The following is an 18,605-nucleotide window of genomic DNA, read 5'->3' on the forward strand; positions in this document are numbered from 1 at the left end:
CACTCACAGTATTTCGAAGTGTGAGCCACTAAGCTTGTGAGTGGGTGTTATTCCAGCTGACATGTTGATGACTGAGTGTGTGAGTCTGTGCAGCTCTTCATCTCGTGTAGTCTTTGTGGCCAAAAACAAGTGAGTTGTGCAGCAAAGCTTCTCCCAAAGGCTGTGAGTGGGTGCTACACCAGCTGACATGCGGATGTGTGTGTCTATGTGTGTGTGAGTGTGGTGTGTGTTTCCCCCAGATGCTGTGTGCGTTCACATGTGTGTGTACATGCGCATGTTTCTTTCACATATTCTTTCCCCACCCTTTATCGTGTGGCCCCTAAACAGAGCGGTTGTCATAGCTACAGAGAGCCCGGCAGGCTTGCAGACACCCATCGCCATGAGGCTGTTGGAACCAGGACTGTGGGGATTAGAGGCTGGGGGGAGCAAGGGTCCGTGTCTTATGAAGGGAGACCGGACTGGGCAGCAGTAACTCACTCCTACAAATACATGTTGAGGATTGTAATTCACCAACTAATATGTATGCACACTGCAAGCCAAGAGGTTCTGTGCTTCTGTGAAGATGCTCTCAACATCAACAACAAAGACATGAGAGAGAGAAAAAAGATGTACTCGTTCTTTTTCTCTGACACCTTCATATCTGCTTTTTGTCCCTACACAAACAACATATGCTCTACAAAAGGGAAAAAAAAACAAAGAAAACATATTTGTGGAAATTGGGTAATACAGTGTTTTGCAGTACCATAGTGTATGTCTTTGCATGATTCCAGCTGACTTTCAGACGGTTTCAAATTCCTTGTGAGAAACAGTTCTCTGTTGTCACATGTCTTAAACACAAACTCTCTAAATGGATTTATTTGTATAGACCTTATTCCAGTATCTGGGCTCCATCAAGACTGATCAGTACTTAGCTTACTGAACTTAGCTTCCATGTTGACATTATTAAAGACCCATAGTGACGAAACTGTCACGGTACGGCCCCTCCCCCCAAACGTCTCCGTGTGTGAGTGTGAGTGTGTGTGTGTGTGTGTGTGTGTGTTCGTCTGAATGGTCACGCCCCCTCATGTTTCTCACCTGATCCTTGTTATCGTACGTGTATATAAGTCTCACCGTGTCTGTCCCTGTTACACTTAATGTACCCATCACTTTGTCCCCCTTTGTGTCTGTGCCCGTCCCCGTTAGTGTGTGCGTCGTCATCCTGGTCACAATCCTTCCCCCGGTAGTCCTGGTCGCGCTAGCCCGTGCCGGGTCGCTCGGTCTCCAACTTCGCCGTTCGGTGCTGGTCTCGGGACCGTAGCCCGATAGGCTGGCGCGCCGGGAGTAGCGCCGTTGGGGAGGGGCTCTGTCACAGTACGGCCGTCTCCCCCGAAACGTCTCCGTGTGAGTGTGTGTGTGTGTGTGTGTGTGTGTTCGTCTGAATGGTCACGCCCCCTCATGTTTCTCACCTGATCCTTGTTATCGTACGTGTATATAAGTCTCACCGTGTCTGTCCCTGTTACACTTAATGTACCCATCACTTTGTCCCCCTTTGTGTCTGTGCCCGTCCCCGTTAGTGTGTGCGTCCCTGTGTCTGTCGTCATCCTGGTCCCAATCCTTCCCCCGGTAGTCCTGCTCGCGCTAGCCCGTGCCGGGTCGCTCGGTCTCCAACTTCGCCTTTCGGGGCTGGTCTCGGGACCGTAGCCCGATAGGCTGGCGCGCCGGGAGTAGCGCCGTTGGGGAGGGGCTCTGTCACAGTACGGCCGTCTCCCCCGAAACGTCTCCGTGTGTGTGTGTGTGCGTACGTGTGTGTTCGCCTGCATGGTCACGCCCCCTCGTGTTTCTCACCTGATCCTTGTTATCGTACATGTATATATGTCTCTTGTCTTATTGTGGATGTGGTCGATGTTTGACCCATTAGCCTGCATGTTACGTGTGAAAATAACTATATGTTCTTGTGCCTGCAACTCGTCCCCGCATCCTGCCTGAACCTCCAACGTTACAGAAACGAGTGGAATACGAAACAAATATAAATATTAAAAATGCATCATACATTTTGTTACCTTTTTAACTACCCATTACAAATGGTATTGCTATAGTTGCTCGAGAGCATTAAATTCCATTAATTCCTAATAGTTCCATTATTTATGGTGATTATGTGGGCATTTGACATCCTAGAACGGTCCCTTCTCCGGTTTTCAAGTACAATGTGCTGCTTATCTTTCATATTTGTCCATGCAAAATGCCAGCTATTTTGAGTTTAAATAAACAAAGGCAACAGTCATGTTTCCAACCTTTTCTAAGAACGTCTTAGAGTCTATTGCGGGTCTGGTGGTCTCCAGGTGTTCCACACAGCTCTACAATCAGACAGCATCACTGACGTGGACACGGCTGACGCACCAGGCTGCAGCTAAACAAAAGAACCGAACAAAACGCATAGAAAAGGCCCGGCCTGCTCAGAGACCATGAAAAGGCCATGACCTACAAAGAGCCCTTTCAGGGCCAAGAGCAGAGCTTTGAGAAGGTGAAAGCTATCTGATGGGATGCCGCACCTTCATTCCACAATCCCCAGGGAGTGTGGGTACTCTTTCCAAGGCTCCAGTGCGTCCTAGACATGCATGCACCACAGAACTGCACAACGCTGCTGCTCTGTTCTCTCCCTGTTTTGACATAACACTTCTGCTGTGAGGACTATATGACAATGCACGTTTCCTGAAAAATGATTACGTGTGGGCACATGGGAAAGGGTCATCCACGGTCATGGCCTTGCCCTTATGTAATGTCAGATGTATATATCCAAAAAAGATTCTTGGTGACACACTTTTTTTATAAGTGTGAAGCACTTTGCTCACACAGCTGATAAAGGAGCTCTGTCTAAAACTTTCTGTTTCTCTGGAAACTCTCTCTCTCTCTCTCTCTCTCTCTCTCTCTCTCTCTCTCTCTATATATATATATATATATATATATATATATGGAAAATTGCCTGTACAGCTAAACCGTTTAGCTGTACAGGCAATTTCCCATTCTAATTGCACAGGTCAGTGCACTTTGTTGTCTAGGAGAGGCTAAACAGGTCCTGACATGCCTGTCTCAAATGTACAGAGCACACCAATGGTCAGAAAGAAGCAGATAAAATTAACTGAGTATGACCAATGTATAAGGAAAATGATCACAAACTGTAAGTTTGACAAGAAAATGACAGAATTTTGGCTTCATTTTCAACACTTACACAGACTGAAGTTAGACAATGTGTACAATATTAGTGGGAGACCAAATAATTTGTTATCTGATTAAATTCCATTTTGAGATTGACATCGACTGTTTTTTTGTCCATACAAGTTTGTTTGATTTACTTGTGGATTTCTGTTTTATTTAAAAGTGCAGAGTGAAAACTACTTAAGCAAACAGAGACAATGCATACTTATTATTTTCAAACGTTTTTCATTGTTCAAATGGACCAAATGGTCCACTAAATGGACCAAAAACAAAGATATGTAGCTGGGTGCTACTATGGGCAATAACATTGTTTATTTTATTTTTTTAAATTTGTGTTTCTAAGATAGTTTCCAAATTTATGTTCTCTCCCAGGAACGAGATCATACGGCTGCTGATAAATGCTCTTGTTAAGTGCACTAAAACCTTTTTTTCATTAATACTGTTTTGATTGTCTATGGACATTTATTTAGTTTATAATTTTTTATTTAAAATAACTGCACAGAGTGTAGATCTACTTAAACAATGCAGACAATAACAATAATCAATTGTTATTACTTTTAAATTGTTTATCAGTTTATCAGATACAAAAAAAAAATAAACAAATACAGCAACATGATATCGGCATTATATATCGGCTGTCAGCTGCCCTGCTCTCTAAATAGCAGCATCTTCACTGAGCACTGAGAAAGCCATATCAGTCAACCACTACATTATATAATATATCTGAGACAAAACTTATATAATATTATAGAATTATATAATATATCTGAGACAAAACTAACAAAGGTAAAAAAGACAAAGGTTATCAGTGCTGCATACCATTAGACTGGCATTTATCTCACTGTGTGATAGAAAATATATATTAAATGTATGAGTTATTTTAGAGATGTTTTGACATAGAAAGTCAAAGATATTATATGAATGGATAAGCAGTAGGGACCAAGGTCAGAGGTAAGTGTGGGGTCGTGACATAAATGTCGGCTTTGAACAACTAACTAGGACAATAGTTGATTACTGACACCATAACAAACATGTCAGCTCCCAGGGTCTGTGACAGTTTAAGTGCATTGGGTCAACATGCTTTCTGTAAAAGGAAAGCCAAATGAAGAAATGGCAGAAAAAGCAATGAGATCCTATCAACCCCAAACTTATATAGATCAGTTATATGTTTAATGCAAGTTCACGTTCACATTTAGTCACTTTGCAGGCACTCTTATTCAGAACTATTTACAAAGACATGAAAAGAATACAACAAAAAGTGATAAAAAGTACACAGAGACTTTGGCAAAATTCCTACCCTAAAAGTAAAGACCTTTTTACTAGAATCTTATTCTAACTTGATTTATTGCAAGTGTAAAATATGGAAAAGAAAATTTTCAAAGTGCAATAGCTTTATAAGGTCATTAAGCGATGAATTTTGAATTGTGAGCTGGTTATAATTTTAAGGAAAAACATGTCATAGACAATACAGCATAGAATTATGGGACGTCTTTATCATGTGTCACTGAGATTCAGCTACTCCTATAGTAATTACATTTCATGAGTTTGCAGCTCCTTATATTATTTATGGTTTGGATAAAGGTTTTGGGACAGTTTAATTGCATTGGGTCATGAGGCTATTGAATTCACAATGAGGAGGTATAAGTCTGGACCCTGCCTGATTCATAGAACGCCATAAAATGTCCATACAGGGTAAGATTAATGCCTGCTTAAGACCTTACAGCTACGTGACTGGCAGTAATGAAATAATCATTTGAATATGTTCTAACCAAATTTGTAAATAACATGTTCTCTGGTCACTCTAATTCATACTTCTTATTTTACAAAATGCTAACAGGACCTGTCTCATAGACAAAATTAAATCATATGCACCCAGACTTTACCCCATTCCAGTTCAGACACTAGCATTTCACCTTACTGTGGTGAACAGCCTTCAGAAAAAAGAACTGATGGCCTTCAAACCAGTTCTATGACTTGAAAATAAACACAAATTCCATAAACCTTGGTGAGCCTTAAAGATTACAATGCATGGTTGTTGAACAAGGAATAACTGTGTGGAAGACCAATGGCGATTTGCTGAGTTAAGAAGTCTCATAGGTATCAGTGTTTTTCAGATTGCCAAGCAGTCAGCCGTGACCCAGACAGCGTGCTGAACCTATATCTTCACAGACCATGAATGACTGCCACAAATTAGCTCCATGTTATATTACTATGGAAACTAAAAGTTGTCATGTCTTTTGGTGGAAAGATTAATTTGCCAAACAAACAATTAGCATAAACATAAAGTCAACATTACTAAAACAAAAACATTTGAAAAGAGTAAAAGAAATATTAATGAGATCAAATTTTCAAGCCAGGGTTACTATAAAGAGAAAACAATGGAATACAGACTTACGGACTCCTGTTATAAAGGGTTTATGAATGCATAAAATTGGCTCATTAATGGTTATTAATTAGGACAGAACTACTTTAAAAAGTTAATAAACAGATATAATACAGTGTCTCCAAATAATGTGCCCACATTAAATCTATACTTGCTGGTTACATGCTGGTTACTTAACTTACTTTTTTAATCAGTCAACATAATACCTGTCAATTCATCAGATATTTCTTAATATGTTACTATCATTTTAACCACCAACCAAATGACATAGTCATCAATGAGTCCATCCCCAACTCTTCCATAGCCATATGGATGGGCTCCTTCACCTCACAACAAAACAAAACCCAGTACATAATCAGTACTGTACAGAGGATTATGGAGTGTAAGATGCCAACACATCAGGACATACACAAAACCAGAGTCATGACGTCTCCACCATGCCACCTTCTCCAACCACTCCCATCAGGCAAAAGACTGAATCAGAGCAGAAACAATCAGACACAAGGGCAGCTTTTCCTCCAGAGCTGTGGTCTTCATTAACACCATGCACCTCGACCTATAATCTAGCCCTCCCTTCATTGTAGCATAGAACCCTTTTGTTTGTACTGGTTAAATGTGCCATCTGTATCATCCAAAATAGAATTCTCTACGTGAACACCCATTTCATACAGTAATGAACTGTGCACTGTATATTTACATGATCATGTGTCTCTGGTTGGTTCATATACCTTTCGTGATTTGTTTTTCCGTTTCCAGTCCTAAAACAGAAAAATGAAAAACGACCCCTGATCTTTGACTCATGCACTGAATTGGAAATTAAAGAAATGAGAAATGGCTCATTTTTCTCTTTCATGCACAAGAAAGCAGAAACAATAATTCATCCTAATTTTCATTATGCCTTCAAAACTAACTTTTTGATGTGAAATGCTATTGGCCAGCCTGCTAGGTCACTTATTTTTCCACAAAGTCCTCCAGTTAAAATAAAAGTACTTAAATTTGTGCTGTGTGCAGGTATAAGCTAGAATTGCTTAGCAAGAAGAAATCATGTACAATATGCAAGATGCAAGAAAGTTATGTCATTACATATGAAACACTAGTTCATAGTATGTGCAATTATCAACATGCCTGTATCTGCTAAAAAATGCCATAAACAAATAACACAAACTGGATGATTGCTACATTCGACCGATCCCAGTCATGTGATAAAATTATAAACGTTTGACATTATCTTCATCAGTTCATACGTATGAGGTCGAAGGACAAATACAAACTACCAGTGGTAAACTTGGGCAAGTTCAGGATCCCCAGTTTTAGAGGACAGTCATCAAGCCTGTTAATGAGGGACACCCACTGTTTCTTAAACTATGTGCTGCACAAGTGCCAAGTAGCAAAAACAAAATTCATAGTCAGCTGCATCTTTCTTTCAGGACACATAGAACATTTGTTGATTTTGAGTGGTTTTACTACATTAATCAAACAATAGCATCAGAGAGGGTGAAGCATATCGAGCTATTACAAGTCGTGAGCCAATTGTTCAGATAGTCAGATACTGACAGGAATGTAAAACATAAAAGGAATCCATTTGAGTGAAAGTAGGGTAGCCTACTCTATCAGAATTTTACTCAGTATTTAAATATAAAAATTGAGCATTAAAAGTAGAAGGCAAACATTGTAATAAATTCGAAGTTTACTTTTTAGCGTATGATGTGACGAACGGTAGCTGCTCTGCGTAAAATAATAAAATGGCATAACTGGGCAGTTTAATTTTCCATTGATATGAGCTTGGCTGGGTGTTTTAATGAAAAAAAAACAAATTACAATGGATCATCTCCAAGAACAAGACTGTTGGCCAATATATCCATTGAATAAAACTCTGTTAGTTTGCTAAAAAAATATTAAAATAATTTCTTTCTACTTTTAAATAGGCTACTTAAATATGTTACATTGTGTTATAGCCTACTATAACACTTACTTAAGCAGTTTCATTATGTTTTACACTCCTTTCAATATCTGAAGCAATAGCTTGATTTGTTTCCCCTGATGAACTGGTTGATTTAATATACATTAAACATTTCACAATTAATAAATGCCCTGTATATCCTAAAAGAAATATGCAGGTGGCTGCAAATCATGTTTATTTGCCGCATGTGTGGCACATAGTATAAGAAACAACGGTCTTCCGCATGAACTCATTAACTTGAGGATCCTGAACGTGACCAAGGTTAGCACTGTTTAAACTGATTTGGATGTCATATTTCATATATAAGTATCTCATATATAAGGACTTAAATGTCTTACAGTTTTCATATTATGCATGATTTCCTCTGGTGTTGCTAAGCAATGCTAACGTTCCTTCAAACCTGCAGACAACACTAAATGAAAGACTCTTATTTTAGACAGTGTCCTCACAGGCTGGCCAACGTCAGATAACCAGCACCACTTAAGTCCCACCTACATTTACCACAGGCTGTCCAATGGCATACATCCATCACTTTAGGCCCACCCACATTTCCCAATTATTTACATTACACTTTTATTTTCCTAAAGCGACTTACAATTATGATTGAGTACAATTTGCAATTTGAGCATTTGAGGATTAAGGGTCTTGCTCATATGTTGGTTTTGTATACATAAACGCCATTACGAAAATCTGGGCAAATTCGTTTCAGTTGTACACTCATCAAGAAAAATTCCTCTTATGTTTAACTCTAAAAATACAATGCTTGAAGAGTCTGAGTAGCTGAGTAGTTTAGCTATAACTATAGCCTCTAGTTTGGATATCAGTGTCTGAAACTAATCTGCAATAGCTTTGGTAGCTCAATCAAAAACTATGAGTCTATAATATGTTTTGTTTCTCTGATTGGCTGACTGCATACAAAATAACTTCTACATCTATTCATTCCTTATCTTACCAGGTCAGAGAATATAGAATCTCTTCCATCAGGTGACTTAAGAAAACAACAGTGCTGTGATGGTGTATGTACAGAAAAGCACTACACACTCACGCCCACGTGCATGCTCTATAGTACTAATAAGTCATCATCATCAATATTAATCTTTCTGTGAAGTCTGCAGGGAGCTTATTAGAAGGTCTCATTTTGTTTTGACTTTCTCTCTCATCAGACAAGTCCAGAAGTGTGAGAACAATATAAAGCGGGAAAGAGGAAGTGTCTCCTTTGAGGAATTATGTCCCAGTGTAGGTGACAGCTAGGTCAGAGACAGCAGGTCGGCTGAAGGGGGGATAGAAGGTCTTTACTACCTACCTCAAAAAGGGCCAAGTTTAGGTTTGAAGTGCTATTCCAATGTTGTTGTAAAAGAGGATAGTGACAGTGCATGGAAAGCTTTCCAACATATGGAAAGATGAAGAACAGCTGAAATACCTTCTCCCTCAGGTAGCTCTGAGTGCCAGAGCTGAGTGCACTTGAGCCACACGAGACTCTAGCCGCACAGGGAATTTAATGCATCTTAAAATCTTTGCTACAGACACTACTACATCTATGGCAATTCCCCCTAATGGAGCACGCTGTAATAAATGCAGCTAAGGTTAATATATGTAGATGATACACAGCTGATATTGACAGATGAGCTGTAGTGTCATGCTAGTTAAGGTTTTAATTTCCTTGTTTTTTTACAACAGAGTGGTATTGTCCAAACTCTTAGTCTGTATGTTGAAATTGAATGGTTTGTCATTCATTTAGGCTTAGGAGATCAACCACTGAAAGAGAAAAACTCAATTCAGAGAGCCAGGCAGTTTTGGTTAATTAATTATTAACATGGACAGCATAAATTAGTAGGCAATTTGAAATCCTGTCCTTAAAAACTCAAAGTCTGCACATGGCAGATGGTGGGAGAGATTTGTTGATCCTAGTTACAAATGTAAACAGAATACCAAGCCACTGATATGACTGTATGAATTATATAACTCATACAGGGGGACCTATTTGTTTGCTCCTTTTGTTCGTACCCATGTACCCTCTGATGTGTAGTTTTGCCAGCCATCATGGTGTGTGTCCTCTTCTTATCTCTCCACGTTCTGTGCTCCTCTCTCTCTCTCTCTCTCTCTTTCTCTCTCTCTCTCCCTCCCTCTCTCTCTCAGGCTTCTGTAACAGGTATTTCTTAGCCGCACAGAAAAAACAGTCCATATACCAGGCTATACTGCCTTAACACGGCCAACCAGGCCATGTACCAGGTAATGCCGTGCAACCATGATCAAACAGCTAACATTACCTAAACTGACACTTTCTGAACAGGGAGTGCTGTGTTGCAACACTTTAACAAACAAGCAAAAGCCTGAGAATTTGGTGCTCAAGCCCATCAGATGTGTGCTGAGGAAGGCTCATATGCCAACAGACGCCTTTTCAACTCCCTACCTCCTGCTTCATTTGTTACAGCTTATCAACAGACCCCGTCTCGTCTGATTACAAGAGGGAGACAGAGACAAAGAAGGAGACAGCTAGAGAGTGAGAGAGAGGGAGAGAGACAGAGACAGAGAGAGGGAGCGTGACAGATTCTGAAATACACCCATGAAAATGAGTTTTGTATTCCATTTTAAGGAGCCATGATGCACTATCCTGCAGTTTTTTTTAGGGTCAGCCAGTCTATTAATGAGACCATATTAACCTGGCTCCTCTCTCACCAGCCCCGTGCAGTCATTGGCACCTTTTCCACACACGCTTTTAGTGTCAGGCCTCCAACAGGGCAAGGGCCACCATATTTAAAATTCTTGGCTTTGAGTGGTTCCACTGAGCTCATTGGAATTCCTGGATGCTACCTGCCCTCCAAACAGACTACTCCTGCTGGCTATCCAAAATAATGGTAAGACAATAAGGGCTAAGGCAAATGGCTGTGGAAAAAGCCCTGACAATAATAAACAACAAACAAAGGGGGAATTCTGGAATGAGGGACATTTACAGAGCAGGACAAGGAAACTAAGTTCAGCTGAACCATAAAAACACAATACAGAGAGTCAACCTGTAAATGCACGGGGTTCAACTGTGGGCATTTCCTTGGTTTGGAACGAGGTTAAATCACGCCTGTTGAAGGCCTTTTTTGTTTGCAGTGCTATTCCTTGCTCTAGCTCTGAGCCTATTCAAACAGTAGACCTATAAAAGTCGCTGTACGCTATTTGGTAAAAGTCCTCTTTCAGCTCTTGTTGGCCCAATTTGTAACAAGAAATGATTTTCTGCCCAAAATATACCAGGCGGTTATAGCACAGCCACTGAGCAGAGATCCTGACAGCAGTGTACAGATTAAGGAATGAAAAGAGGGCTTTCAAAGCTCTCGGCCATATTTATACTGGTAATGAACTTCTTTGATCTGGGTGGAGAGATGATGTGTCACTGTAATGGCAGTGCCCTGGCCAGCAGGGGGATATTTCTAATCAGGCCCTCTGACTATTATCTGCCTCAAGGTAACAGCAAATTGAATCTGCTCCCAGGAACACGAGGAGCAGAAAGACAGCAGAAATTGAATACGGGAGACTCAGCAAAGCTGCTTTGTTGTTCACAAAGGAGGGAATTTGCCACATTATTAGGTAAAGTTTGCACTGAGCCATGAATGCAGCCTTTTGTTTTACTGGTCAAGATCAGCAGCCTATCCCCTCTCTGTGTCACACACACACACACACACACACACACAGAGTCTCATTCTTCCCTATTTCTGGGCCAAAATTCTTCTTAACCACCTGTCAGTGAAAGAACATTTTGTGCTGGTGGACACAGGAAATGTGTTGTATTATGGAACAGTTCGGCTGCACCTTTTCAGTTTACTGACTTCTTTTCCTCACAGGGCCCATTGATCAGACCTTACGCTCAGCAGACAACTATGAGTGAATCCTGACACTTATGTGTGACATATAATGCAGCATTTTGTGGTAGTGAGATGACTATAACAACAACAACAGAGCCCACTCAGGGGCTTTAAACGTCCATGAGGAGCAGGGACTATGTGGCTGATGTTCAGCCTCTCAGAGCTGCCTGTCTTTCACTCCCCTGTCCATCAAAGCTGCTGCCACCTCAAGAGAGAAGGAAAAAGGAAACAAACAATGGCTCTGACCTTGTCTGTCGATCACCATGACAACGAGGCCTCCCTATAAACCATTCCCCTCCTGTGTGTTTGGCTGTGTGTGTGTGTGTGTGTGTGTGTGTGTGTGTGTGTGTGTGTGTGTGTGCATGAGAGACAAAGAGAAAGAGAGACATAGAGAGTGCAGTAGCCCTCCTGAGGACTTTAGTTAAGTCTGTAAAAGCAACAGGATACACGTACCACACAATAACACAATAGCCAGGGCCTACCCAGTCTTCCCTTACAAAAAAGTTCAAAAAGTTTAAAGTTCACAAAGTATATTTAAACATGCTTGCTTTGTATACAGTGTTATTAACCCACATAGAAACATAATCATTTTACTAAGTTCTTCCAATTATGTTTTACAGTGAACTGTTAGGGTGAGATATCTTGTGGGCCTACTGTAACGAAGGTTGAGGGCAGTAACGCCACCCAGGATAGCAATCGTGCACCCATGTAAATTTAACACATTTTGGACCCAGCCATGTTTTCACAAGATGCTGGAAGTACGGTTTTTATATGTAGGTGTAATAATGAATGTGTTACTGACTTTTATATTAGAATCATTGACCAGTATTGTTCTTTAGCCAAACTTGGATGGTTTCATTCAAAGTAAGCAATGCAAATGTACTGCATGTTTTGGTAATTACCCTTGAATGCCATACTTGCCTTGTGTACCTTTAAAACATTTACCCAATGCTTTTATCCAAAGGGACTTATGTCACAATTATGACTGAATACAACTTGAGCAATAGTGGCAAATTGGCAGCTGTGGAGCTTGAACTGGCAACCTTCTGATTATCAGTCAAGTACCTTAACCGATGAGCTACCACTGTTTGATTTTTAACTTTTACATGGTTTTTGAAATAATCTGTTACTGAACTTGATTTTTAAAGTCATGTAGTGATAAATGTCTGGTATTGTGATGTAATATTAAGGTCTATATTTTGTATGCAAAGGTTTATTTGTTTTTTATTTATAAGGGAGATAGTAAAATAAATGGAAAAGTAATAAACTGCTATGACACTTTCTATTTTTTAAATGTATTTTAAGTATAAACTTAATAGTATTAAATTATTAAGATGAAGTATCTTTGCACGGTGTATGTACTGCAAATGGATATTATATTTTCATTAAACGAAACTATCACAAACTGGACAGGGCAATGATATGTACATACAAACCTATGCTTCTGTGTGTCTGGGCATAACTTTGGACAACCATTTTCCATTCTCAACTCATGTTTCCAATCTGACCAAGTCTTGCAGATTTCTCCTTTGTAACATACGAAGGATTCTGCCCTTTCTTGTACTTGTGCAGTCTATTGTTATCTCAAAGCTCGACTACTGCAACTCGCTACTTGCTGGTCTTCCTCAACTTGCTCAGAATGCAACAGCATGACTGGTCTTCAATCTTCTGAAGTTCACGCATCACTCTGCCGCTGTGCTCCGTTCAGTGGCTTCCAGTAGCTGCCCGCATCAGATTTAAAACCTTGATGCTTGCCTACAAAGCCAAAAATGGACCAGCCCTTCCATACATGATGTCAATGGGCAAAGCCTGATCCATACCTCAAGTACTTCGAACCTCAAGTATGAAATACTACTCTTCAAGTCTCATGGAAGATAAGCAAGATTATTCCGTGTCCTGGCTCCCAGATGGTGGAATGAACTTCTGCTTGCTGTCTGGACAGCAGAGTGCCCTACAGTCTTCAAACTCAGACTGAAGACCCATTTGTGGAATAGTTGACCACTGACTGACCACTGATTCAGCTCCTGTGTTGACTAAAACTCTAGTACTTATTGTAGGGTATTGTTTATTGCACTTATTGTTGCCTGTTATATAGATTATGTGTTTGTATTTCTTGGCATCAACATTGATCCCTGTATTTCAACAGCATTCTAGTTCAATGGTATCTTGGACTCTATCCTGCTGTACTGGCTAGAATGCATTCTATGAGTAAATGACAAACCACTTTGGTAAGTTGCTCTGGATAAGCGTGTCTGCCAAATGCCCTAAATGTAAATATTTATATTACAAGCAATTGCAAGTTGGGCCATGGCCTTTAAGCAGGGGGTCTCCATTTATTTATATAGAACTATTCCAGCCTCAAGCAGTTATTTCAGACGTTCACTCTCTTTCTCTCTCTCGTCAACCAAACAACCAAACTGCCTTACCTGTGTGACATTACACATTGATGATGCATGTCAATGAGGCAACTCAGCACCTTGCCTTGCCTGTTCACCATACCGGTACTATAGTTATCGTTAAGTATTAAGGGTAACCTATATATGTGCACGCACACACACACACAAACACACACAGACAGACAGACAGACATATAGATAGATAGACAGATAGATAGATAGATAGATAGATAGATAGATAGATAGATAGATAGATAGATAGATAGATAGATAGATAGATAGATAGATAGATAGATAGATAGATAGATAGATAGATAGATAGATAGATAGATAATGCATGTTTTTCTGCAAATCACTGTCACAAGCATGAGCATATGAGACTGTCACTAATAGTAAAATACCTTTCTACTCTGACATAATCCAAAGACTAAAAGATAAAAAATATAGTGTGAGTAATATTATGAAAAGCTACAACATGCCTTTGACAACATATTAGTAGGGTATAATGTAGAAAAACTACATAGTAAAAGAAAGGCTTGTGTAACCTTGTGACCTCCACTGGTATGGGCAGTTCCCAGCAACTTGGATATGAACATCTTATCAGTTATGAACATCTTATCCTCATCTGAGGAACCAAATGTTCTTTGAGCATCATGTTCTTACAAGTACATAAAAACTCTAATAGAGTCCCAATTGGAATCACCAGTTGCATGAGGTTCTGTTTAGTTTCACTTAGAACACAGCATATGGAAAGTCCAAACAAGCCAAATGCTGTATCTATGAGGGCCAAGCCTTTGGCAGCACTGTGGCAGCACAGATATCAGGTAAGGAGGATTGGTGGAGGTGAGCAGGTGGCTGCTGTCTAAGCCCTACAAAGCCCCAGAGCAGAGCTGAGCTCACACTCAAGAGGCTTAGTCCCTTAACCGTCTGCCTCCAGGGGGAAAGAGAAGAGGGCACCACCTCAAAATGAAACTAATCTGTCTCAGCCAAGAGCCATATGGCACATGGCCATGAGGGTTCTATTTTTGTTAGTCAGCAAATGTGGCTAATTGCTTTTTGTTAGGTGTGGGACGAGGCTCAGGGTGAGGTAATATGACTGTAGGTTAGTGTGTCCTTTACAAAATATGTTTGTGTGTGAGAGTGCGATGGGTCACTTACAAAACATTTATATTTGTCATATAGTAGTTTTTGTTACTTCTGATGCATTATTTAGACAACTCTGTGTATTACATTAAGAACATCTAATAACCTGTGACATTACATGTGAGGCTGACAGTAAAAATCACATAAGCTCCAGGTGTGAAAGAGTGGGACTACTGGTTGACTCACTCTTTATCCATTCCATTCATGTGTCTGGCTGCACAAACATAATACAAAGCACATAAGCCCTTGTGTACGTGTGAGCACCACTAATCACTATGAGTACAATCCCATCACTACCTGCACAACCTGTTTGCTCTAATGAACCTAAGCTCTCTGATGTAAACAAACTGCCCAACTACTGGCTACTGGACCTACACTAAGAATTCTAATTAGAAATGACTCAATTTTATTAATGCAACACCAAATTGCTTAAAGAAAAGAATGTGTTTGACTATAGATTATGTGTAATAGCAGTTAAGTATGCTTGACAATATTAGCATAAAACTACAACATAAATGATGTTGCAGTTTTGTGCTAATCAACAGATTGATACTATTTCCATTTAAGGATTTCTAAGTAGTTTAGGATTTCTTCTTACATCACGTGTTTCTTGAACTGCATTACATTAATATTAAACTTTTATGCTACTTCAAGGAAGTTAAGTTCAATTAGATTTGAAATTCACTGCAATCTAGTGTGTTAAATGCAGCACCTAACTCTGTTGGTGCTCTTATCAAGGTTTTGTTTCAGACTATTCTCTACATTCTGGACTGTTGCAGTAAAATATTCTGATTAACACTGGAATTTTTGCATGAACATACTTCCAGTACATTTATCACACACTCTCTGTGGTACTCCACAGTACTGTCTAGTCATTAGACCACCAATATATCAAAACCTATTATGGATGAATAATTATTTTCACAGGTAGCGTCAGCAGCAGCAGCCGCAGCATTGTCCTCAACAGAAGGGGAAATAGCTAACCTACTGCTAGTGATTACACCTATATGGCCCAATTATAATTTAGACCCCAGAGATATGGAACAGCTGTTTGGCCTCATCATTTCATTAATACATCCAATTATCAGCATTGGGCCACAGGTAGAATCATGACAAAAAATAAAGAGGAAATGCACTGGAGACACTTCTCATAGCCTTTGGGCATGTATTAAAATTATTCAAATCTCAGGCCCATTTCTCCACAGCACAAATATGGCAATGCAATGCAGCATAACATATGCTCAAATGAGTGTTTGCACATGGACATGGAAGGCCAAATGAAAAGCTCTGTATCATATTCATCAACCTGTAAGTGTGGAGATGCAGAGTCATACTGTTAACATTTTTGAAAGTACAATGAATTCAGTCACAAACATTCTAATGGCACTGAATGGAGGAGTGATGTATTTGAGAACAGTACATGTAATATAAGTTTTGATGCTTTGTAATATAAGTTATAACACAGTGGATTTGGAAAGAAATAATAGCAATGGGATTAAAGGGTAGAATGCTAGCTTTATTTTGAGGGAGATGGCATCTACACTCACCAGCCACTTTGGTAGAAACACCTACATTGTATGTACACATTGAAGAAGTCTCCAGCCCATCTGTTACCATCCACTAGCCACTGTGGTCAGAAACTAACCAGTAATGAACGAGGTAGAGGGTGACTGTATACAGTCAGCCATTGTACAGACACTGAAAGCATACTTTGGCCATCAACTGTGGTTTTCTGTGATCTGCCAAGACGTCTGCCATTACTAAGCTTTCTAGTATGTTCTTGATTCTTAACAATGTTCCAAGTGGATGCTTTTGACACCCCTAACAATGACACCCCTAACAATGATTTTTTTCAGATGTTTTTTGGTGTTGTATTGTTAAGAGACAAAAGTAACAGACTCCAGAGGCAAATGACTCCTCTGCAGTAAACTAGAACTTTTGTTAGTTCTTTCATGCATTAATCAAATAATGCAACCACATACAGCTGGTCAAGAAATAACTCAAAAGACTACCGTCCAATTACTTACGATACACAGTAAAACAGTTGATAGGAGTTAAACATACCCAAAACCTTTTTGTTGTTGTTACTTTAATATAATGCATACACACGATCACAACTGATCACAAATGATACCATTTATTACTCCCATAAACCCATGCGTATATATGCATAATGAGACCAAATTCTCACCTGGTCATCCACTCTGTGGGCCACTATGCGGGCTCCGTCCTCCAGCTCTACATTGCTCAGAGGCCGAATTCGCAAGGCCACCTGGAGAACACACATATACAGAGACTTCAGCAGAGAGCCTACTTCAATCCAGAAGAAACAGAGCTTCATAACCCCTTTCCTAAGACCAAAGTAAAGCAGCAAGCACCTAATCAGAATAATCCTAGTGAAATACTGAACCATAACAACTTCTGTCTCCAAAGTTTATGATATGAGCATAATACAAAATGTCATACAACGTGTTATGACATTCTGATCTAAATACAAAGTTGCAAAGACAAATTTACTGTATATGAGTAAGTCATGTTTGAGGATAACGTCCAGTTTTGAGCAACATTTGAAGGGTTGTCTGTTTTGGGCTAATACTGTTATTTAAAGGCTAATGAAATACCCAGCTGGGGCCCTCCTTTACTTGGATTACGGTACCTCTCTGCAATATAACTACCATTTCAAAGGCTCTGGTATGATTGATGGTTGGTCCAGTTTGGTGCTGCTAGAGGAAGAGGAGAGAGGGAACTGAAACGGGCCATGTGAATTATTCAGTTTATGGCCAAAAGATCACTGGAAAACAAGCACAAATCTCTCCGACAACAAAACTGGAACTCTGGGTTACTAACCTAATTTGGATTTACAGAAAAATGTCCATAAGAACACTAGGTCAGTGGTGTGTGAACCATCTAACAGTCAAAAACTGCAATATGACAATGACATAATAGAAATAATCGTAGTCCTAGTAATAATTTAGTAATCCTGAGTTATTTAAATATAATTAAACTACATAATTAATAGCGATCATTTATAGAGAAATACGAAATGACTAAGAAGGCTATCTCATCTGAAACGCAAGGCTGGTGAAACAAACACTCTAGTAAGCTAAGCTATATATTAGCTACTTACTGTTAGTTGGTGGTCCTTCGATTCTCCGGTATCCTTCATGACAACATAAACTCAGAATTGCTCACTATTAGTTGTGAAGTTATATATTTCAATTTCATTAGGACGATACACAAAGTACTTTTTGTAAAACCACCATGGTTTACACGACAAACTACCTGTCTTGTGTTCTGCGACTCATCTGCACCAAGCGCAGAACACGTCTTTTTGTGCGTAGAGGAGCTATCGCGGAATGCACCAGCTCGTACGCCAAATTCTACTTTTATCAGTAGAACGGAACTAGCAGTGCCTATCTGTCTTAGGTATGCCCATCGTCGCTCTAAAATACGATTGGAATAGTAGTCTATCCCCGTTTATTTTCTCAAGGCAGCAGAATAAAGCTCTCTGCCCTTTTCACACGCACTTCACAGCCCTCCCTGTGAACAGATCACTGTTTATTGTCCCCTTAGAGATCGCTAGTGAAGTGTAGCCTTCCTAACGCCATTCTCCGCGAGCTATACTTAACCCGTCATTAAACGCAGCCGTTTCCAACAGTACAGGTACTCAACCACCATTCCGT

At 39.8% G+C, this 18,605-nt stretch overlaps 1 protein-coding gene across 7 annotated transcripts in view; it reads right to left on the bottom strand.

The window, feature by feature from the left end:
• The window catches only part of kif19 (kinesin family member 19), a 37,319-nt gene extending 18,781 nt beyond the window's left edge, over positions 1 to 18,538 (bottom strand). For 3 of the 7 annotated variants that reach the window (XM_081697482.1, XM_081697481.1, XM_081697480.1), the window contains exons 1-2: positions 18,050 to 18,075; positions 17,114 to 17,194 (exon numbers count right to left, since the gene is read on the bottom strand). Coding sequence is in view for 3 of the 7 variants with exons in the window: in XM_027002711.3 (XP_026858512.2) it covers positions 17,114 to 17,194; positions 18,050 to 18,088 (120 nt within the window). In the remaining 4 variants the exon portion in view is untranslated. Of the gene's footprint in view, positions 1 to 17,113; positions 17,195 to 18,049 lie in introns of all 7 variants that reach the window. The other 4 variants (XM_081697479.1, XM_035533868.2, XM_027002711.3 and 1 more) reach the window with 3 other exon arrangements.
• Positions 18,539 to 18,605: the final 67 nt, after the last annotated feature.

The sequence above is a fragment of the Electrophorus electricus genome, chromosome 15 (genome assembly GCF_041902795.1).
Source record: "Electrophorus electricus isolate QZ-2024a chromosome 15, ASM4190279v1, whole genome shotgun sequence".
Lineage (NCBI taxonomy): Eukaryota > Metazoa > Chordata > Actinopteri > Gymnotiformes > Gymnotidae > Electrophorus > Electrophorus electricus.